Raw genomic sequence first — 24,506 nt, forward strand, 5'->3', positions numbered from 1 at the left:
TCATAGGCCCTTATTGTAGGTCAGCACCTTGCAGTCTGTGGCCAGGGCAATCTCCGGCTCAAGGTGAGAAACATCAATCTGCACAGAGGGAAAGGGAAAAAAATGTAAGTCAAGAACAACGGTAGGAATTGAGCACATCGTCGCTGTCGGGAGGAAACCTTGTATGTCCATAGCCGTTACTTTTCAGGAAATAGGAGAGGGGGAAAAAAAGCTGAATGGATCGAGCTCTTTGTTAATACTTTTCATTGGTTCAATGTAATATATTGTTGTTTTTGAACAGAAACCTCTTATCTCCAAATTCTCCACACAGTAACATTTTGTGTTTTCTCGTAAATGAATGCCCTGCGTGATCATACTATAGCGTCACACAGAAGCATCAAAAGTAGCAGATGGGCAAGCTCGAAACGCATCCTGAAGAGTAACAGTTTTGGAGACAACAAGGTTATATAAATATGGAGATACAAGGCTGCAATGACATGATAGCGGTGCTGTTCTGCAGATCCGTCAGTAAACCCTGAAATCATTCTGACCATTAATTAGATGTGAGAAGACCCCATCTGGGAACGTACACATGAAGTGATGTGTGTGTAATTTGAATTCCAACCCAGCTGCCCCCTCCTCCTGAACCATCTGGATTTAAAGCGTACATACAGTAGAAGCGGCCTAGATGTATGCATACTGTACCTGAGACATCTGTGGGAAGAGGCTGATGGCCAGAGGCAGAGACAGGCTGAACGTAACCAAGCACACCAGGCTGTGGATGGGCAGCAACAGTCTGCGGTTGCTCCGGAGGAACTGGAGCCTGTGCGGAAACAATATGCAGATGGGTGGCTGCCTTATAAACCCACGCAACACTGGCAAAATCTCCATATTTCGATATTTCGATGGCCCGTTCTTTCAAGGTCCCAGTAGTCCGGTTAGGGTTAAGAGTAAGGGTTATGTTTACAATTTACAATTTATGCATTTAGCAGACGCTTTCAATCCAAAGTGACTTACAATAAGCAGGTAATACATCAATATAATAAGCAAGATAACAATGTGTCAGTATATCAACAACAATATAACAAGGCATAGGAATATCAATCTAGAAAAACAATAACATAGGTCCGTAGACCACGCACCTAATCAGTAAAAAAAAAAAAAAATGCTTTCTAGCTTCATGTAAGGTCATTGAGGGAAGGGGAGTGTTACAATAGTGCTATGGGTTTAGGTGGAGTCTGAAGAGGTGAGTCTTCTGTCCAAGGCGAAAGCTAGGGAGCAAGTCTATAGTTCTAAGTGCGACAGGGAGTTTATTCCACAGTTTGGGGGCCAGGAGGGCAAATTGTCTAGGACGAGTGTTTTTTGTCCTGGGATTTTTAGCGAGGGTTCTGTCAGCATCGCTGTGTTGATCAGGTTTTGGAGGTATGGAGGAGCTGTACCTTTGGCTTAGAGTTAATGTTAGGGTTTAGGCTCTGGGTTAGCATTCACCAGGGTTAGCATTCAGCAGGTTAGCATTCACCTGCGTCTGCAGGTTAGCGTTCACCCGCGTCGGCAGGTTAGCCTCGGACTACTGGGACCTCGAAACAACGGGACATTAAAATATGGATACGCGCCCCTCAACACTTGCATGACGGCGGCATGACCACCTACCACACAAACGGACTTATAGGTCAAATTGACCGTTGTTTTCCTTCTATTTCATTGGCCATTCTCTCCCCGCTGGGCTCTGCAGTCTGCAAGCACCCGCGCAGCGGGGATACCATTCTTTTGAATGTTTGGGTTAGTAGATCGGCTATGTGTTGGCAAATGTTTCAACCAGAAAAGGCAGTGGTTAATGCATGCGACCTGGGTATTTTATATTACATTGTTATGTACTGTACCGTTCATTAATATAGATTACATTGTTACCGGTATGTACTGTTTATTAACATATGGATTCCTGTCTACATTGTAAACAGTCAAATTAATTGTTAGATATCTATTCAATGTTTGTACAGTAACGGGGGCTCCCAGCAATTTAGTAATCAGAAAATACATTTACAGGTCAGGATACCAATTTAATTTAGAAACACTAAATCTTTATTTGCTTCGTTCTTCAAAAATATCACTTACAGCACCGTAACTTTGAGAGAGTACAATCGCCACAAAATGTACCCTTAATTTATATACTGTCAGAGTTACAAATGGATTTTAGATTTAGAATAATTTAAAATATCAGTGTCGCTGTTGTGGGACTGTGACACCGGAGTATGTCTACTCTAGATTATTATTGAAAAACATGTATTACCCACTACAACCCCATACTTTTTTGCCATTTGAAACAATGCAACACATTGTGAGCTTGCAGATCGGCTATTTTCAAAAGATTTTCATACATTTGAAAACTTGGGTAATGGGACATTTCTGCATAATGAGTACTTTCTACTTTCCATCCATCCATCCATCTTCAACCGCTTAACCGGAATCAGGTCACGGGGGTAACAGTTCCAACTGAGACTTCCAGATTTCCTTATCCCAAGCAACTTCCTCCACTCCCTCAGGGAGTATACCGAGGCGTCCCAAGCCAGTTTGAAGATATAATCCTTACATCTGGTCTTTGGTCTGCCACGGGGTCTCCTCCCAGTGGGATGTGCATCGAGGACCTTCCTAGGAAGGCGCTCGGGGGGTATCCGTACTAGATGCCCGAACCACCTAAGCTGACTCCTTTCCAAGTGTAGGAGCAGCGGTTCTACTCTAAGTCTCTCTCGGGTGACTGAACTTCTTACCCTATCTCTAAGGGCTACTAGCCACCTGTCTGAGGAAACCCATTTTGTCCGCTTGCACCTTATACTTTCGGTCATGACCCACACTTTATGACCATAGGTGAGAGTAGGAACGAAGATTGCTCAGTAGACAGAGAGCTTTGCCTTCCGGCTCAACTCTTTTTTTCTTCACAACAGTGTGATTTAGCGACTGCAAAACCGCTCCTGCTGCTCCAATTCTCCGGCTGATCTCTTTCTCCATCTTCCCCTTGCTCTCTACTTTTGGTACTTTAATTAGGCCTACACATTGATACCAATACCTTTGTACCTTTTACTCAAGTAAATTTTGATTTCCAGGACATTTACTGTAGATTATCTACAATGCAGTATTGATACTTTTACTTAGGTGAAAAATGTGAGTACTTTTTCCACCACTGCATAATGTGCAAATAACCTGGCTTACTCACCTTTCTAGGTATGACATGATGATGGGGGGCAGGACAAAGATGGGCATGGGCAGGACCACCCGCGTGAAGGCAGTCTCCATGATGGCCTGCAGGGGGACACGGAGGGGTGCATCAGGGGTGTCACACCAAATTCCGGGTAAGAATTCACTGTGGGCCCCCCATGAATGTTCTAACCCATTTAGATTGGGAACACATTATTATTACGCATTATTTAATGCTTTAACTTTAAGGCAAACGTTTACTACTGGTTGAATCTTAAGAGGTTACATTGGTTCAAAGCCAGAGAAGTCTGCTTGGATATGGGGGGGAACTAGTGGTTATGGTTCCATCTGATTTTGAGGAGCATAAGGATGTAGTAGAGCATGTCAAAAGACTTACTAATAATTATGTAAATACGTAAATACGGTTCACAGGAGGAAAAAAATTACTAGTGTTAATTAACAATCGTCACAGACTATTGGCAAAGGTTAGTGTCTGTATGCCAATTCAAGTGACCCTATCGACAACCCCTCCCGGGCAGTAAAATAACCTTTTTCTTACCGAGACACAGCCACTCTGCGGCCGTGTCTCGTGATGTTCTGATGAAGCAGAGCCCTGATGATGGCATACATGGAGCTCTTTGAACGCACCGCAATGCGAGAGCGGTGGCCAGACGCAGGCTGGGCCAGTCATAGGCCCATGGCTACAATTGGGCCTACTATGCTGGTCATCCGCCTCGGCCCAGGTAGCCAACTTACTAAGGCTTACCTGGTCATCGATAGGCGTATCCGATCGGGTGGAGCCGTCCAAGCTAGCCACTGAAGAGAGAGCCGGCAAAGACCGGCTTAAAACTCTCAAAATAGCCTAAGCATTTTCTGAAAAGACTATGGAGAAAATGAAAGGGATTTCTACTTGCATCATCAGTTCCTGTGAAAAACATGGCTGCCACTGTTGTGCTCTAAGGGCAATGCCAGCAGTGATTGGGCTCCCCCCCCCCCCCCCCCCCCATCCCCCATCTCCCATCCAGTTTGACCAGAACCCCACTAACATGTTTTACACATGCTAAAAGCTCCAACATCTGACTTGTCCGGTTCCCAAACTGTAGCCAGCAGTAAACGGGTCGGCCACTCACCTGCCTGGCCGCGATCCTGGATGACCCCACCACGTTACCGCGGGAGTCCAGCACGTCGATGCCCTCGGACAGCTCGTTGTGCCTCATCAGACCCACGTTGCAGATGTTAGCGCTGGCTGAGGACAGGACACACAGGACGCAATATGAACGGGAAGGATTGTGAATCTCAGTTTTTCCCTTTTTTTGTACCTACATTTTCATCCCACAATGTTGTAACCCATTTTTTACCCAGCGCCAATTGCCTAAGCTAGGGGTCTTCGACATTTTCAGTCCAAGGACTTAGTTGGGAGAGAGATGAAGCAAGGACCCCCACAACCTGTTAATAGATTCCATAGTTTCATCTTTTGACAGCACAATGACAGCACAATCACCAGTGTATTTTGGACTCTTGAAACATCAATACTTAATAAACTTGACCTTTCACTCTTTCCTTGCTCTTTTTCCCCTCTAGACCAAAGCTCTTTGCAGAAAATAGACGATCTATAAGCTCACAACGCCTTGCAGCAGCGCGAGGCATTGTGAGCTTGTAGATCTGCTATTTTTGGCAAAATATCTCTGAATATGGACGCTAGGGTTCAAGTGGTTAATATAAAAAAGGAGAACAAAAAGTTTCTATCACACAAAGATTTGGAGGACCAAAAAGATGGGACCAGACCCGGTGTTTGGGAAACAGTGCCATATAAAATGGGCCAAAATAATGGCATGTCACGGAAAATAAAATAAGAAGATCATTAATTAATTAATTAATTCATTCATTCCTACATTCGTTCATCCAGGGACGTGCAGAGAATGTTGGAGAGGCAGGGGCTGAAATTTCTAAAAGGGCCCTTTGGTGAAAATATCGAAAATAGACGACTTCCAAGCTCACAACGCGAGCTTGGAGGTTGGCTATTTTCAATGCTTGATTTCTACAGAGAGAGGACAATTATTTCGACATAAGACTCTGCATTCAAGTTCAGGAGAGTTTGGACAAGACAATTCTCTTGAATGCTGCCTTCAGGTATGGCATGGAAAGAGGGCATTTGCATTTCTTTCACCATAGTAAAAACTGCATTCATGGTCTGGAGAGGGCATTTATTACAGACAGGTAAAAGGGCAGGGGCTCAAGCCTGGACACAGTCAGTACATACCCACAGCTGGGAAAGGGACAAGTCTTTGTATGATCATTCGGGTGGCTGGGCTCAACTTGTTTGCCTTCTGAATCAACACATTCAGTCCCACCTTCAAAGAAACAGCAACGGATTAAACTGATGATCAAGGGTCCTTACTCTCCATTTAAAATATTATTACCAAAGCCACATACTGGGAAAGTATCACATTGAGCACTGACACACTAGAGGCACCATTCCACTGCGTAATCGTTCCATGCCGCTCCGCTCCGTATCGCGCCACTTTGCGCCGGTCCGCACTGAGCGTGTGTTTTAGAGAGAGAACAAGTTAAGAATCCCAAAGTATTGGAAAACCTACCATAATGTCAGACGACATGTAAATGCCGTTGTGTCGGCCCGACCGTGTGCGACAGTCTACAACAGAGGCACGCTACACGCTATAGTGTTCATAATCTATTTGTTTGTTAATAACCAGATTTTCCCCCTTGGGATAATAAAGGTGTCTGTCTGTCTGTCTATCTACATTTACTTACGTACTATTCTTAAGTACAATTTTGAGGTTTTTGTATAATAATAATTTCCAATACTTTTACTTCTACTCCACTAGAACTCAAGTACATTTTGAATTCCGGACTTTTACTTGTAACAGAGTATTTGATACTTTTACTTGAGTAAAAAATCGGAGTACTTTTTCCACCACGTCCCAAAAATGCCGCTATCGTCACACTCTCTCTCTCAATACAAAGGGATGCTCGCTCACTCACTCTCCCTTTCCCCCTCTCTCTCTCCTTCTCTCAAGCTCTCTCTCTCTCTCTCTCACGGGGATGTTAGCAACCGTTTGCTATATTTCGTTTCATGCATAGGTTTCATTATGGTTTCATGCCGTCTACTGCATCCAGCGTTCGTAATTAACTCAATGTTTTGGTGTTATTTAACCAATCGGTTATTAACCTACATCATTTGAACCCTCCCATCAGCCCGGTTCCAGAATATTCATTTTCGGGCCAGCATGCTATTAACTTCAAGGCCGGTCAGCGCAATTCGTAATTCGGATTCGTAAACTACCGGTAATTAAATTACAGAGGTGGCTGCGAGGTAAATGCATAATTATGACAACACTAAAGTTTCCCCATTATGCAAGTAAATACATAGAATACACATTGATATACAGTATATTGTGGGTTAATACATAGGTTATTTCAATCAGCGATCGCTCACGTGCGCGTCCGCTCAACTAGCAAAAGAAAAATCCACAGCACACCACTGACCAGCGCTAATAATATGCCGTACAGTACGACCACACCCATACATGGGTATCGCACCAGAGCCCCTGGTTGTCCCAGGTTCGATTCCAGGCCAGGCCAGCAAGCGCCGCAGAATGGTTGCTCACTGCTCCTAGTTGTTATGGGATGGGTAAATGCAGAGGACGAATTTCACGTATGTGCATATACGGTACATACTGTATAAAGTGACAAAATACACCCCAAGGAGTGGGGACTATTCTATTCTCAAATAATGGCCGATATATCGGCCATTATTTGACTTCTGTAATTATGCAGCCTATGTGTAGTTTTCGCAAATGCTCAAAATCTACAAGCTCACTTTGTCTGTTGCATCCCAGCATGTTGTCGGTTTGTATGTCTGCTGTTTTTTTATTTAGGAATAGGGCATACTGTAAGTGGTTGAATAAAACAAAACAAATCCGAGGACACTTACTGCGATGGACACGGCACTGGTCACTGCTCCAAAATAACCCTGGAGGAACTTGGACGTAGGTGTGGGCTGGTGAGGGAGCAAAGTATAAACATATTTGACATGCTAACTTGCTACGAGGCTATACTTACTTATATTATATCGTTGTTTTCAGGTGGAAACCTGAAACCGTTTGTTTTGTATTGCATCATTTTATAAAATGATTTAAAAAAGCGAAAATAGCTCATCTACAAGCACACAACGCCCGCGGTGCGAGGGGTTGAAGATCTGCTGTTTTCACTAGTCTTGAACAACAGTCTTGTACGATGAAGCAGCTTTGGCTTTATTTTACAAAAAAAAAACAAAAAAAACATACAAATTTGAAACTTGAGATAGCAGGTTTCTGCTCGACAGTGACGATACGATATTCAGTGAACGAAAGTGATATTCTTTACAGATTCGTTTTTTAATGTACTGTATCTGACTCATACGAAGCAGATTATTCATTGTACTCTCTAGGTCGTCCTCAGACGAGCCTTCCATCGTCGCTTCCAGTCATCCCGGTTCTCCATACATCTGCTTGCTGCTTGCTGCACTGAACATGGCTTACCTTGGTAGCATTGCGGTTGGCATAGTTCACACAGGCATTGTGACTCTGATTCAGCCACTGGAAGGGGAGAGGGAGACAGACAGACATACAGATAGACATACAGACAGACAGAGAGACAGACAGGTGGATTGTGGCTCTTGTGTATTTTTTTATTGTAAATATAAGCCAGCAGTTCCCAACCTCTTCTGGGCCAGGGCCCAATTGACTCTTTGTCAGCCTTCTGATTGGTCCTTGACAGACCAACCAGCAGGCTCTTTCTTCCCTGGTTCTGCCCTGGTTACGCCTTATATGGTTGTTTATGTTGGATTTGCTAAAACATAATCTTTGCAAAAACATGATATGCCCAGTCACTATCCTGCCCCTGAGATGTTCCTTTTTACTGAGACCAAGTTTAAAATAAGAATTGAATACACTGAATGAATACAAAGCAACTAAAACACCTGTTATTTCAATGGTACTGTAGCTGGATGGAGAGAGGAAGGATTTTGTCCCAACAAGAAACAGTAACCAATAGGTGTGAAGAGAGGCGCAACCACAGGCAGGACTTGACAAAGGGTCAATTGAAAAGTGTTTGCAGGAGGCCACCCATGTGACCACTTATCTTTCTTGTATGGGTTGTAAAAAGGGTCATCAAATTTAAACAAGCCAAAAGCTTTCTTAATTGGCCTTGTACCTGCAAATTGTACTGTCCTGTACCTTTTCCTATGCAAACATCTAATAAAATCGTTAATCAATTAATCAATCAATCAATCAATCAATCTGGCCACCTGACATTCGGCTGCTGTGTTGAGTGGACAAATGGGTGGGCCACATGCATTTTCATTTTATTTTTATCCCACGATTTTGTAACCCATTTTTTCACCCAGTGCCTATTACCTATATAATCCTGGTCTCTGCTCCGCGCCTGGGGAAACAACGGACTGACCTCATGTTTCCTTCAGTGCATGAGGAGTCCAAGTTGCTTCTTTTCACCTGACCAGGGGGATTTCCCCGGTTTGGACGTAGCGAATGAAAGGAACACGTTATTCCAACCAGTTCCTTTCCCCAGGGGGAGGCAGTATAGAGACCATGACTACTGCATGTTTTTGTGAGGGTACTTACCCTGGGAGACACAGGGAGAACATGCAAACTCCACACAGAAAGGCCCTTTCGCCAACCCCACCTAGGGTGTGGGCGCTGATGACGTGGAGGAGGGAACACGCCCCCCAGCGCCCACAGCGCACTATAGTGTTTGCTCAGTAACAGTCTTCCTGTCTCTCCATCTCCTTACTAATCAGGGAAATAAACTTTAAGGTGGGGATATACTGTAAATGTTTATCCCATCAGGAGAGAGAGCTCACACAGGACACACAGGACAAACATTTGAAATTGGAAGTGATGACACAAAGACGTGAGAAATGACACAATTTGTAACTGGAACTCCAAATATACGATTGAAGCTGATGAATGGGTACTCTCTCCTGATTGGCTGAAATTGACAACCCACCTGAAAATATATGTTGTATTTATTAAAGAGCTGGAGGGATAGGGAGACTCTTGTTGCTGAACACACAATCTGTGCGAGGCGTTGTGAGCTTGTAGATCTGCTGTTTTCTTTGACGATGGCTAGCTATTGTCAAAGAAATGCTGAACACACACTCCAGTCTACAGTATACCAGTGGTTCTCAACCTGTGGGTCGGGACCCCCAGAGGGGTCCCCAAATTATTTTGGGGGGTTCCCAGATGATTAACTTAATGTGCAACACTGTTTTCTCACTCAACAGTAAACAAACTAACATAAAGTTTAAGTGTATAGAGGGCACATTTCTGCACATTCTGACCTCTAAAATCACAAACTAAACATTGGTCAAATATTAAAGGCAGAAATTTAGCATGAAGATCTACTATTTTCACAATAGAACCGCGTTATACAAAATGTAATGCCTCAAGTTCAACTCTTAGTGCTCGTCAGGGTGGGGGGCGGTGGGGTCACGGCCTGAAAAGGTTGAGAACCACTGCTCTATACTATAGAGTGTTTTTGGTTGCAATAGAGTCTCTAAACACAATATCACTTACCTTGCCTTTAATATTATATTATCATTAGTGTTTTGCCAATTGTTTCGGGGGCACACCTGCAATAACCTCAAGGCCCACCAGCGGGCGCTGACCCACAGGTTGGGAATGGCTGGCTGACAAACTGTAAACAATGTTCTTGTTACTTTCATAGCCCCATTTCCACTGTAGGGCCGACCCAGAACTAGAACCAGAACCTTCCAGAACCAAGAACTTTCAAGAACCTGTGAAGTTCCGGGACCAAGTTCAGCTTACGTTTCCATTATAACCAGAACTCCCATAGGTTCCCAGAACTCAAGTTTAGTTCTACCTCAGGAGCAGGACCGAAAAAAGGTTCCAGGAACATCGTCTGGAACCGGGCCGTGTGCAAAGGAAACAAAACCAGAACCAAAAAAATTGGTTCAGGTTCCTGAAAGTTACGGTTCCACCTTGCAGTGGAAAGGGGGCTTAATTCTTACTGTTACTGTACCTGCCAAATAATGGTAGAAACCACTGTTTGGTTAGGAAGAAGCAGACCAATGACCTGAATGGAACCAGGATATAAAACAGCTTGTTATTGGCTGAAATGTATCATCCCCAAAGATGCATTTCACCAAGACCCAAACAAGGCTATTAATGAGGCAGGGCTGGGCGATGGGACTTTTTGCTATTATTTTGTCTCTCTGTCGGGTGGAAATCTCAGGGTTCAGTGCAAAAATAGCAGATCTGCAAGCTCAAGCTTTCGAGCTTGTGAATCTGCTACTTGTGATATGTTTTTGTGACGCTGTAGTGAGATCAAGTAGGGCGTTGATTTATTTCTTTAGAACAAAAAGATAACATGTTTCTGCCCGACAGCAACAATTTCAACGTTTTTACGATTAGTGAACGATCTTTCCTTTTTTTTTTTTCTTTTTTTTTCGTTTCACTTAATTTGACTAATCGATTCAGTCGATTATATTAAACAATACAATCTATCTGGATTCAACTGGGCAAGTTTAACCCCACGTTTATATGTATATATATATATATATATATATATATATATATATATATATATATATATATATATATATATATATAAATATATTATTTTTTTTATTTTATTTTTTATTTCAACTTTCCCATTCTCACTATTCACAGAGCATACCTCTTGTCTATCCTTAGCTAAACTGTTGAATAGAACAGGAGTGAATCTTGGTCGCTGAAGGCCAGAGATCCCCTACATTGCTGTTATAAACCTAGTGCACTTAGCTTGTAGATCGGCAATTTTTGGCAAATAGGTTTGGAGTGAAAGGTCAAATTTACTAAGTATCAACGATTAAAGTGGTTAAATGTCTGAAAAAACACATTAGCATGAGTCCAACATAGACTGATGACAGTGCTGTCTATGAATCTATCGATGAAATCTACCGTATGCAAATCTTAACACAATAGAGGCTATTATCGGTCTAATAGAATTAATTGTGTTTTAGCTGGGAAACTATAGCTATTTCCACACTGCTATATCAGCTTTGAAAGACGACATTCTTTGTTCTACGAAAGCCGAACACATCTCGAGCTAAACTCGAGCTAAACTCGACGATTAGAAGCTCATCTTGACATTTTTAACTACAGAGTAATTTTTTTAACTCCATTTAACTACGGAAAAAACACTGCTTCACGGTTATCCTATCCACAGTACATATCGGGTAGTTATTGGTTCTAGATATTGGGTTTCTATATCTTTATGATTAATTGCCCAGCCCTATTAATGAGTGTCTTTTGGGCAAATGAACATTCAACATACAGCAGTCAACTTTGTGCAAAAAGTTGAATATTGTATACAAATAATTTATGAAAATAATGAAATAAAAACATGGATCTCATAAGACTCACGATTGGTGTTCCAAATGGCACATAACCTGCAAAAATTATAATCGGGCGTGGGAAAAAACAGCAACAATGAATTAATAATAATGGGAGGGATTTTAATGGTTGAGCTGTGCACATATATCTCCATCACAACGTCATACCTGACATGCGGAATGGCATGAAGATTTTCTCGCCCGTGTCGGGGTGAATGATGGCCTGGGACAGGGACAGAGCATGACACTGTTGTCACCACGTTGTCACCATGCTACGCCCTGCGGCCACAATGTGTTGTTGTGGTGTGGGTGGGTGGGTGCATCATGGTGGAATCCACAGTCAGCCCCCGGAGGTCACCCAGACACTTACCTGCTTGACTTTTTGGGCTTCCCACAGCTACGGAAAGATAAAACAGGACAATGAAGCGGCATTATACACCTATACGTTGTTATGCGTTTCAATACCTCTGTGTGTGGTAAAACATTTAAAAACTAATACAGTATAATAGTAACTTAGGTCAGGATTTAGATGGCATTTCTGAGAACCAGCCTTGGGTATAAATGGGTTAACCACTTAAAAACACATATTTATAATCTATAGGACGGCCCAGCCATTCAAAGTAGCTCACTGGTGTTTGAAGCAGACCAGAAGAACGCTCTACAGTACTTCCGTATTTGTCATGATTTGAGCACCAAATGTGGGTGCCCAAATGCGGAGGTCTTGAGCACTGAGCACATTCATGGGATGTTAGGCTTTATGTGACTTGATTTGATAATCTGCATGTTGAACATTCACATAAAATAAGAGATCATTAAAGCAAAATAGGCTCAAATAGAAAAACTGTTGCTATTTTTTGCGATATAGTTGTGTTACGTTTCCTCTGGGACACTGAATTATAATGAATCATGCCATGTTATTTTGAATTGTAAAGCATTTCATTTATTGCATTGCATTGCATTGCATAGCATATAGACCCTCCAGAAAAACACAGGCAAAAATCCTTGATTGTGCGGACTAAAATCATTGATTATGCAGGCCAAAATCCTTGATTTTGCGATGAAATATGCTGGCTTTTATGCGATTTTATACAGTAGAATTGTGGAAAGTTGTGGAATATGCGAAAAGTTGTGAATTATGCGAATATGCAGGGGTTTATGTGATTTTATGTGGTGAAATGTGCGGGTAGTTCCGAAATATTCGATTATCCTGCCTTTTTGAAAATATGTCGCATATTCTGCAGCATTTAGCTGATTATGTGGGAACTGGGAAATGTATCTAGGCGTTTGCATTGCATTGCATTGCATTGCATTGCATCGCATTGCATTGCATTGAACTGCACCACACCGCACCGCACCGCACCGCAGCACTCACCTGACCATCTGTCACTCCGGGAGGGAGCGTGCCATGTTTGAAGTGGTCCAGCAGTTGGATGCACTCCGTCAGTCGCCTCTACAGACGGACACAAAGGTGCTTGTCTGGGTTAGAACAGGAAGGGAAAGGCTCTAAACTGCATGTGATGTATCAGCCTACAAGACATGGAAAGCTGAGAGGGAATTCATGTGTTATGATAAAGAGATAAAAGTAGAATTTACTATTTAGGCATTTAGCAGATGCTCTTACAGTAAGCAAGATAAACACAAAGTGATACATCAAATAGGCCTACACAGAAATGGTAACAATGTAGTCATTCAGCAAAGCAGTGCAATAAGCAAGGACAGTGCAAGCTAATACATCAAATGCACAGCAATAGTAATCTAGGATTGCAGATAATGCAGCTCACAAAACATTTTCAGATGGGGGTCCGTGCAGCCAAATACATATCATTGATTTCGGGGGTCCTTGGCACAAAGAAGTGTGCATGAGAACTACTGATTTAGGAGGCATTTGTAGAATGGGCCTCAGGTCTTAACTCATTTTAGTGCTCCAGACATGAACGGGTTAAAATGTCCAGGCTGCCGTTGGCAGGCTCCGTCCGCGGCCAGTCTCTTATTTTGAAGGCCGGAAGTAGATTGCGCAAACAATTCCTACTTGACGACATTTACTTGACGACCGGAAGTGATCGTCGTCCCATGCGGGAGCAGTAATGGCGGATCGGTGCCTTTCAGCTTGTACTATTTTAGCGAGAATCCAATGCCATCCTTGGCATCAAAAGTGTTTTTTGGACATCAAAGATGAGAATGACCGTCGGCTTCCATGTTAAGGGATCAGTATTTTGTGCACGTGGATGCGCGATGATGATGAATCGGCGAGTCCATCCGTGCCAGCACTTTCCAACGGACGGTACGGAATCGGCACTCTAAATACTGGAGTATTTTTCGCGAGTATACTCTATACTCTAATCAGGCTTTTATGAACACCCTGAACAGTTTTTAATTTGCCTGATTCAATGTTTAGATATGATGTAAATGTTACCAGGCCCAGGGTCTCTCCCCATACACACCCATTGTAACTTCAAACTCCATTTTAACCATGATAGATTCATTAAAAACACCCATTATTTTTTTTTCTAGTGACTCATACTACCATTGGAGGGTTCCCTGGATGTTGTTATTTTGAAAGTGGAATATCCCTTTAATTGGTTAAGGTAGTTGACTTGTCTTTGATGCTATAATAAGTCATTTTGACCCCCCTGGAAGCCCTGGTAAGTCGACTGAAGTGTAATTTAATGTTTACCTCTGACACAAAGAGGGTGCTGGGGTCAATGATGTCTACGAAATGCCTCAGACGACCCAGGAAAGAGCCCTGGAAGAGACAAACAGACATCTTGGTTAGAGAATAGAGACAGATGATATCGTCACCCACTTGAGCAAAACCATCCATTTTATTGTATATCCTGTAGGGCATTCACCAAATATTCTAATATTCTAATATCAAAGTCACTATTCGACATTGTTCACCAAAGTCGAATATATATATATTTTTTTCTCTTAAAAATATATATATATATTTCTTCATGGTTTATAAAGCTTGGCAAGATAGGAAGTCATAAGAATGAGTTGTCAATGCCCCTGGTGGATGAATTTGTTAATGCTCTATACCAGGGGTTCTCAAAAAAATTTAGGCTGTGACCCCCAAAATGAACATATTTGAACAGGGACAAGCACTTGGAATTGTAGGTATTACATTTAATGTGACTCGGTTCCGCAGATAAATATTGTGAAAATAGCAGATCTACATGCTCACAATGCCTCGCAACGCGAGGCGTTGTGAGCATGTAGATCGCTATTTTCACAATATTCACCTCTTACTTACTTAATATTTGACAGTTTGGACAGTCCTGTCGAATATTCGACTATTCCAATACTTTGAGGTCAAATAATTCGAATACTAAAAATCACTATTCGTGAATGCCCTAATATCCTGTATATAATATGAATATCGAACCAATGAAAACTAAGTATTAAACAAGAGCTTGTGACTAAAACAATAACCACATTGGATCTTTGTTTCTTTCTGTAAATAGATAAACCTTCATAGAGAACAGAGAAATATGGCAGAGAGACAAACAGGATTATGAACAACGTTTAATCATTTACTGTGTGTGATGTGAATTGATGTTCACGTGATTTGCTAAACTTTGTTTTTTCCACCCTCTTAGTTAGTTCACTGACATGTCAGTGCCGGTACAATGTTTTACTTCGTAAAAGTATCAATACCACAATGTAGACATAGCCTACTATGTAAAAGCTGGAAGTACAATTTTACATGCATAAAAGTATTAGTATTATTATTCTCATATTCTACTATACATGGCATATGGTCCTCTCCTCACAAACATAGCAAAACACACACACACACACACACACACACACACACACACACACACACACACACACACACACACACACACACACACACACACACACACACACACACACACACACACACACACACACACACTGGACTGCTTTGTTCCATTTGGCTTTTGTTCTAATCTGGAGAGTTAATGAATCTCAAGACATCAGGTTACCTTTTACCATGAATGATGTTAAAGTTCAATGACTTAATGAATATGAAGCAGATCCTCCAAATGCTTATTATGTGAGAGAAAGTTAAGTGTTTAAAAACCCCATTATGGTTCCTATGAAAAGAGGTTAGAAATGTAGTTAGCTTAGTACACACAGTAATACACCTCTGTTTTATCCCAAACAAAGCAATGCAATGCCTAATGTGACTGACTTTCTGAGGTAACTTCAGAACTACATTAAAATACTCTTTAGATCAGGGGTCTTCATTCAACAGGGGGTCCGGGATCCCTAGGGGGTCCTCCGAGTTACTACAGGGGGCCACCAAATCTTTGGGTGATGGCAACTTGTTTTATTTATTTTTATTAACCACTTGGACCCTATGGCATCCCTATTCGGAGGCCTTGTGTGCTTGTAGATCTGCTATTTTCCAAGTGTTTTGTTGTACAGGGGGAAAAGAGCAGAGATTAAATTAAAATGAATCCAAAATATTAATAGAAAAGACAAGTCATTGTCAACCAACCGAAAAATATGAATTGACACAACACTATGAAGCTATCTATGAAGTCTATGGAAAAATGTATGTTATACAATATGGAGTGGGGGTCCCTGCTTTATCTCTCTCTCAGCTAAGGGGTCCTTGAACTGAAAAATGTTGTGTAATTGTCATCATACATATTATAAGTCATTGTTATTAATTATGTAACTGTGTAGTTGGCTTTGAACATTGAAACATATACCGTAAATAAAAAGGATTTGTAAACAAAAATTGCACAGGGCAGCTATGTCTGTAAAGTGGCAACGACCGGTACCAACTATCAAAATAAATAATGTTCTATCGCCAGAACAGGACAGCGACGCTATGCAAAACAATTGCGATCGCCCCAAAAAATCATTGCAATCAAGCGAATAGCCTATGTAATAATTGTGACAGGTCTTAATGTAAGTAGGGTGACTTGCTTCAAAGTGCTGGTGAAGCGTTTGGTTTTCTGTTCCCTTTCAGAAGTATGCAGCCACAGATGCCAGCCAGCCAGGCCCAGGGGCGTCACAAGGGGTAGGAAAGTGGGACTGAGTTACTGGGGCCCAAGGTGGAGGGGCCCTAATAACTTTATCTATTGAAAAATAGCAGATATAAGCTCACAAGCTTGTAGATCTGCTATTTTTGAAAAGTTGTGAAAATGTGTGAAAATCTTTGAATATATGTATTTTTTAAGCAAACATTTCTAACTCAAATTTTGCTTCTGGGGGTCCCTGGAACTAAATATTTTGAGATCGGGGTCCGTGGCCAAATATATATCATCTTGGGGGTCCTTGACATAGGTTTCTTGCACACATTTTCACGATTTTTCAAAAATAGCAGATCTACAAGCTCACAGCGCGGCACTCGGTGCCGCGCTGTGAGCTTGTATATCTGCTATTTTTCAATAGTTAACATTCATGGGGGGCCCGCAGTGAATCCTTGTACCCAGGGCCCAGAATTTGGTGTGACGCCCCTGGCCAGGCCTAAACCCTTTGTGCCAACAATTTGAAAAGCCCCGATGGCAGTGAATGCCAAGAGTCTCTCTTTGGCAAACCAGATGGGAGGGGGAAAAATACATGTCAGCTTCGATCAGATCCCTCCGAGCCATTTATCACTTATGAAGCGCGGCCTAGGCAGTCAGCAGAGTGGGGGAAAAGATGCACTCTTATCCGTTTTAATTATCTTTCAAGTGGCAGGTTGAGATCGAAGGGCAGGAAACAAAACAATGTTCAACCCCTTCTCGAATCGTGGAGGGAAGAAAAAGCATGTGAAAAACTAAAGTGTTTTTCATGCCTTTTATAATGTTATGCCTTCACTCCCCCTGACACAGGCCCCTGTTACACACAGTGAACTAATGGTTCTTTAAAAGGCAATGGTTCCACAAAGAACCATCACCTACTAAATAACCGATTTATATAGAGAATGGTTCTAGAGCAAGGGTTCCCAAACCTTTCAGGCCGTGGCCCTCTTCAAAAATAATCATATTTGAAGAACAGGGGACTCTTGAAAAAGGCAACCATTCACCAGAAATAGCACGTGTCCCAACAAGGCAACGCATTGTGAGCTTGTAAAGCAGTTATTTTCGACAAAGAGATTTGGTTTGTAGAGGGGGAAAACCCAGCAGACCAAGTATAGACAGACCCATGGGAGACACTGGTCAATGTACAGTACAATACCTGTACTGTATAGTAGGGGTGCAGCAGTTCTCAGTTTAAAACCGAACCGTATCGCCCTGCGCGATACAAAATCACACTGTGCAAATCAGCTTGTAGATCTGCTATTCCAGCTACAGTATCTCTGGAAAATGTTTCACCTTGGAAACGATTATGATGATTATCAAAATATTGCGATCATCTTAAAGAATTGCGATTAGACAATTATGTAATAATTTTGACAGGCCTGTAATTTATAATTCTGTCTTCACCACCCCTGACAGACAGACTGGCAGAACCAGACCAGGATGTTGTCGTCGTCGTATGGAAACCTTGTATGGCCAAAACCTTCCTTTTCTTCAGGCAGACACCGTGACAATGTGTAATGCGCTACTGTGTGCTGCAGCGCAGCAGAGCCTGTTTTGTAACACTGGGACTGGGGGTAGCAGCAGCAGCAGAGCACAGGCTCCATGTTAGAGGAACTGTGTTAATTATGCATGTGCTCCAGCTCTCCTGGGAATGCAAAACAAGGCTGAGGCTCTCCACAGCCGAGATGGAGCACAGCACAGTAGAGTAGACACACACACTGGCGCGCGCGCACGCACTAGGGATGGGACGATTCGCGATATTATCGTTTATCGTGATAAAAAAACACTCAGGATAATCGTATCGTGGAGATTTAATTTATCGTGATATCGTCCTCCGTCATGCACTGGGATCAATTCACCTTTAATTTGCCGAGCTGCATATCCGGTACCATTTAAACACACTATAATATTTTTTTTTCACTCTATCAGATGTCTTTGCCAAAAAATAGCCAATCTACAAGTGATCTAGAAATGTTCCGCGCCAGGATAATGGATTTTGATTATCGCAATAATATTGTAAATCGCAATTTCTTTTGTCACAATAATCGTGATATGACATTTTCATATTGTGCCATCCCTAGCACGCACACACACACACACACACACACACACACACACACACACACACACACACACACACACACACACACACACACACACACACGCACACGCACACACACGACTGTTGCCGGATTTTGTGAGAGAAATAAGCAACCAGGTCTATGAAAAGAAGCCCAAAAAGAAGCGACCAATAGGCCATGTAAGCACTTTAAACCGATATACTGTCTACATCGATTTGTACATGTTTTGAGCCAAAAATGGACGTTAGGGCTCACCCGGCAAGAGCGTTCTGAGTCTGACTCCCCTTTATAACTCTTGTAGAGACTAGATAACGTCCCAAAATAAATGCACTCTACAAGAGTTATGATTTATGGCTTGTACCAGAGCAAATAACGGATCCAAGACTTCGGTGACTTATTTACAAATGATGCCACTCACGGACTTTGTTCTGATCGAGCAGCACTATCTGGGTAAATAATTCCCTAGTCCAGTCACTGTCTTAATATTGCTGGAGATTTGCCTCAACTGACCCCATGTCTCAGTTGATTTGACAAATCGTCTCTGTCAAGTGGAATTTGGGAACTTCATATGTCCAAAACTGTTACTTTTCAGGATTCAAATGTGTGGATCTGCTGCTTTTGATGCTGTACGTAGTATGAAAAAAAAGATTAAAAGTTTTAAAAGTTGAAATATGGAGATATGAGGTTTCTGCCCGACAGCAATTCAATATCAGAGATAGGCCTACACAATAATACATTTTTCAGGTTGAAAGATAGCACAGAAGAAAAGGATATAGAGCAGCCCATTAATCAGTATAATTCTGATGGGTTTGGTTTGGATAGCCTATAATACACCTGTCTGTTTGCCGCTGCCTTTCATTGAGTTACTTGTATTTATAGGCCTACATAAGTCTCTTCTGCACTGTAACTGTATCTGTTATCCAGGCACGTGCACACGTAGACATCAAAGGGGGCTTGAGCCCCTGACCTTTTGTCCGTCTGTAAAAAGTGCCCTCTCGAGACCATGAATGCAGTTTTCACTATGGTGAAAGAAATGCAAATGCTCCCTTTCCATGCCATATAGCCTACCTGAAGGCAGCATTCAAGAGAATTGCCTTGTCCAAACTCTCCTGAACTTGAATGCAGCATCTTATGCTAAAAGAATTGCTCTCACGGTGTAGAAATCCATGCCGTTACGTCACATCTCCACATTCTCCAGTATTGCCTTTTTTATGCTTAACGTTCTACCATGTAACTTTTTTTATAAAACAAATCTTAAAATTGTCCTAACTGTTAACTCATCTGGTGCCGATCCCGAACTAGTTCGGCTTTATTTCAATCCAATACAATCTTTTTTTTATTAATTCACTTACCCCGAGCTGCTTGTAGAGTCGTGGGTGGTCCTGGCTCGCTAGCCGCTAGCCAGTTAGCCATTCTACTCTGTCCGACGATATATTCCATTAAAAATGGTTTAAAATACATTTTTGAGTTCCCCAATGTTCACCCGATGTTCGGCGCCGCTTCCGATGAGTACACGAGTGTGCCGATCCCGAAGTAGTCCGTCTTTTTTTAATTACATGAATAAAATGATAAGAGGCCTTCTGAAGCCTGGCTTGATTTTTGTAGCTACTAGCCGAAAGCTAACAACGTCCCGGCCGGCCGTAATTTGCGAACGCAATCGCCAATCTCCGCCTAATCCAATGAAAGACTGCATCTTTAAAGGCTTATATCTCTTTTTTGTGTTTTAGGAAAGCGGCGCGAGGTTTATTTACGGCGAAATCGCCCGAAAATGATCTTTTAGATGACAAAATGGGAATAGCCATTCTGTTAGCATCTTCATCCGGGACATTTCCATGCCTTGCATGAACGTGAGCACGTCAGGTCCTGGAAGCTGAAGTCCTGGAAGCTAAAGCGCTCGCCTATGAGAGATGCGCTGGCATTCTTTGGCCCCTAGAGGGCGCTGGCACGCAAAGAGTTAAATCGCTAAAGTTTTAGAACCCCCACTCTGTTATTTTCAGCTTCTGAAGCCTTCTCTTTATATATGTTTTCTATGAGTTGTGAGGGGGGGAGAATTTCCCGGCAAAATGATGTCATCTCCCACATGATACACTACCGGCCAATCACAGCGCCGATCATACACCACCGGCCAATCACAGCGAGTCTTGCTGTCTCTAAAGGAAGTAGCTTCCCTCAGCAACTGTGTTTACATTGGTGAAGGAATCTTGCTTGCTACTCCCTCAATTCTGGTCTAAAAATGATGGGAGACGGCTCTACGGAATCGTATCGGCAAGGCGGAGGTGCTCGCGACGGCCGCGGTGGTCCGCGGACCCCCGTTCCGGTGGTCCGCGGCGACTCCGGCCGAAAAAAGCAATACCGCTACTGACCACTAGTTGAGCAGCTTCCACAGTACAGCTTTAATTCATAGTGTGGTATCAAGTACCGAAAATAGCCAAGGTCGGCTATTTTCGGCTCACAACGTGTCGCAGCGCGAGGCGTTGAGCTTGGAGGTCGGCTATTTTCAATATTTTCACCAAAAGGTCCTTAAATGTCAGCCCATGCCCAGTAGTGCTTTGGGGGCCGGACGCGACCGGACGCCGTGTGGCCGGAAATATTTCCCCACATGCACGCGCACGGACGGCACCGAACGAACGGTGAACGACCGTGTAAACGCGTGCATACCCCCCCGCGAGAGCCGCGACAACCCCCCACCCCGCGAATCTGCGATAACTACAAGCAATACTTTAATCAGTGGCTACTAGGCCTACTATGCATAACAGGTTTCTAGTGGTGGTGAATGTGTGAGCGTCCTCAAGCCTCTATTCTTATGGATATATAGCCTACTTAGGTTTCCAGCTGTGACTGCATGTGCATGTGTGTGTGTGTGTCCTCATCCATTACTGTGGTATTTAGTGTTTGAGATTCGTTCAAGGCAAACTTTGTTTCTCTATCCTACTGCAGCGCTGTATTTTCTAAATGAATTAAAAGAAAGTAGAACATAAAATCTTAAGTAACAATGCAAATGTAATTAAGACTAGAAAACTATTGTTTTCCCACCATTAGATCTGCTGACATCCTTTCTATCTAAATAGCCTCTAGAGGCGCTTGCACGCGCGTGCACGTGACGTCAATAAATGACCGTCCGCCCGGGAAAAAAAATCCCAAAGCACCACTGCCCATGCCTCTCTAACATTCTCTACACGTCCCTGCTGTTATCTATTACTTCTTTTGATTCATGCGCCCTGATCTGTGTGTGTTCTTACAACACATTGAATTGCCTTGCCATTGAAATGTGCTATGAACCTGCCTTGCCTTTCCTATTACAGCCTGCCTCATCCAGTGGGCAACGGTCCACTGGAAAACTTGGAAATGGTCATGAAAGCACAGCGGGTCTCCTGCAAAAGTAGCCCTACCTAGTGGGGGGTCCGGTGCGGTCCCTGGCACAAAACATTTTCAGATGTGGGGGTCCGCGGCCACATGCGGCTAAATGTGGGGGTCCGTGACTGGCTTCACATTAAAAAGGTTATTGTGAGACCCGCTACTGTCATTGGGGTGCCCCCTCTGCAGGGCTGCAGGGGGAAACCGCGATAGCGAAGAACATCGCGATCATAGATCATTAAATCGTTAAATAAACACAACCCAACCCTCCACCATGCACCCCACCTCAAAGTTTCTCGCGTTATGCCGCTTGCCTTTCATTTTATTAATTTCACACTTTCGCTAGTCGCTACAACCCGGGACTAGGCAAGGCAAGGTATCAGCATGCATGCAGCATCCATCCATCCAGGCTTGGAGGAGGAATGTGCACCGTGCAGAAAGCACTGATTTCACTGTGCATTCCTTCCAAGCCTGCATGGATGCTGATCTGCAAAACCGACACGCGAAATGCAATGCAATAAAGAGGGTTTTAACTTGTTTTTTGTACCTGGTCATAGCGAGGTCTTCCCAGCTGGAACACCGGAGGACATGCTGCTGATTCCGCCATGACGCTCCAACTGTTTATTTATTAATGAACTGTATCTATCTTATCTGTCTGTCGACTATCATGCACGGATTTTTCTTTTTTTTTCTTTTCTCTTCTCTCAACTAGAGTGAACTACACTCAATGTGAAACTAACTGCGTCGCTATGTCTTTTGGGATGTGTAGTTCTTTTCGTTCCTTTTCCCCCACTACTTTTGCAATAACAAAGTTGAACCACATGATAGGCTGCTGCGCACGCACGCACGCACACACACACACACACACACACACACACACACACACACACACACACACACACACACACACAGTCATTGTTGCATATAACAGTCTATTGATTGACCTTGAGAGATATGCGGCCTTGGTTGGGAGATGGATGTTTGACTGTTTACTCAATTTTCCCCCCTTTTTTTGCCTTTCAAAAGTAAAATGTGGAATCGGAATCAACTTTATTGTCACATCACATTAATGTGTAAATAATATATAATAAAATAATAATTGTAAAAATAATTGCGACCAAAGGTCGCATATACCGGTACTCTGAAGAACCGTGTCGCTTGAGTGTCCTTCCTTCCTTCCGTATCCTCGTGACCGTCCTTCTGTATCCTCTGTGATGTCAGTGTGATGTCAGCGAGTTGTGACATCACTTCCTGTACAGGGCGGCTACACGAAATGTGGATAACACTATATATGGAGATAGTCCAGTCCATCATGTCATATGGGACTACCGTCATAGAAAGTAGCCATTGTTAGGCCGGAGTCATTGGCTGTCTAAACATGGAGATGTGGATAACACTATATATGGAGATAGTCTAGTCCAATATGTCATATGGGACTACCGTCATAGACAGACAGTAGCCATTGTTAATCCGGAGTCAATGGCTGACTGTCTGTACAGGAAGTGATGTCACATGACATACTTTTTATGCCCATATATGAGTCCTAACATGGAGATGTGGATAACACTATATATGGAGATAGTCTAGTCCAATATGTCATATGGAACTACCGTCATAGACAATAATAATAACCAGTAAGACTCCCTAATCGGGAGATAAGCGACCGTTGGTCGCTTATCTCCACAAATAGGCCAAAAGTTTGTTTTACCAATTATCAAGACATACGGGCAGTTGACAGTTTGCCATGGTTACTCATTGAAGTTGAATCTCCATATATGGAGATAACCTACGCATCACACTAAGTCTGACCTCACCAGCCCATATTTGGGCATGAGCAACTTATGTCTCCATATATGGAGATATGATGACATCACACAGTCCTCAGCCGATGATGTGGCGTGATGTCATACAATACACAAACGAGCCCTACAGTATAAAGGGGCAATTCTTGCCAGGAAAGAAGCATTTCTTCGACTCAGACCTTATCGCCAGGGTTGGCTTATAGCAGCTGTCGGTAGGACCATATATGGATTCTGTTAGTGTGGATCTCCTAACAGGGCATCATCTGGAATACAATTCCCTTTTATGCCCATATATGGAGATCCCTAACAGAATCCCTTTCATGCCCATATATGGAGATCCCTAACAGAATCCCTTTTATGCCCATATATGGAGATCCCTAACAGCATCCCTTTTATGCCCATATATGGAGATCACTAACAGCTAACAGAATCCCTTTTATGCCCATATATGGAGATCCCTAACAGAATCCCTTTTATGCCCATATATGGAGATCCCTAACAGAATCCCTTTTATGCCCATATATGGAGATCCCTAACAGAATCCCTTTTATGCCCATATATGGAGATCCCTAACAGAATCCCTTTTATGCCCATATATGGAGATCCCTAACAGAATCCCTTTTATGCATATATGGAGATCCCTAACAGAATCCCTTGTATGCCCATATATGGAGATCCC

The 24,506-nt window shown here is 42.8% G+C and overlaps 1 protein-coding gene across 1 annotated transcript; it reads right to left on the reverse strand.

Annotated features, from left to right (window-relative positions):
* On the reverse strand, positions 1 to 22,632 carry sfxn5b (sideroflexin 5b; the record flags this gene model as incomplete). The annotated part of the gene is made up of 14 exons (XM_080745912.1): positions 1 to 78; positions 685 to 802; positions 3,188 to 3,273; positions 4,299 to 4,414; positions 5,429 to 5,519; positions 7,124 to 7,189; positions 7,710 to 7,766; positions 10,231 to 10,284; positions 11,616 to 11,641; positions 11,753 to 11,807; positions 11,955 to 11,981; positions 12,957 to 13,034; positions 14,259 to 14,327; positions 22,573 to 22,632. 14 exons carry the CDS (start codon positions 22,630 to 22,632, stop codon positions 1 to 3), a joined length of 981 nt encoding a protein of 326 aa, XP_080602038.1.
* Positions 22,633 to 24,506: the final 1,874 nt, after the last annotated feature.

This window comes from Nannobrachium achirus, assembly GCF_963921795.1.
Source record: "Nannobrachium achirus genome assembly, chromosome: 17".
NCBI classification, from domain to species: Eukaryota; Metazoa; Chordata; class Actinopteri; order Myctophiformes; family Myctophidae; genus Nannobrachium; species Nannobrachium achirus.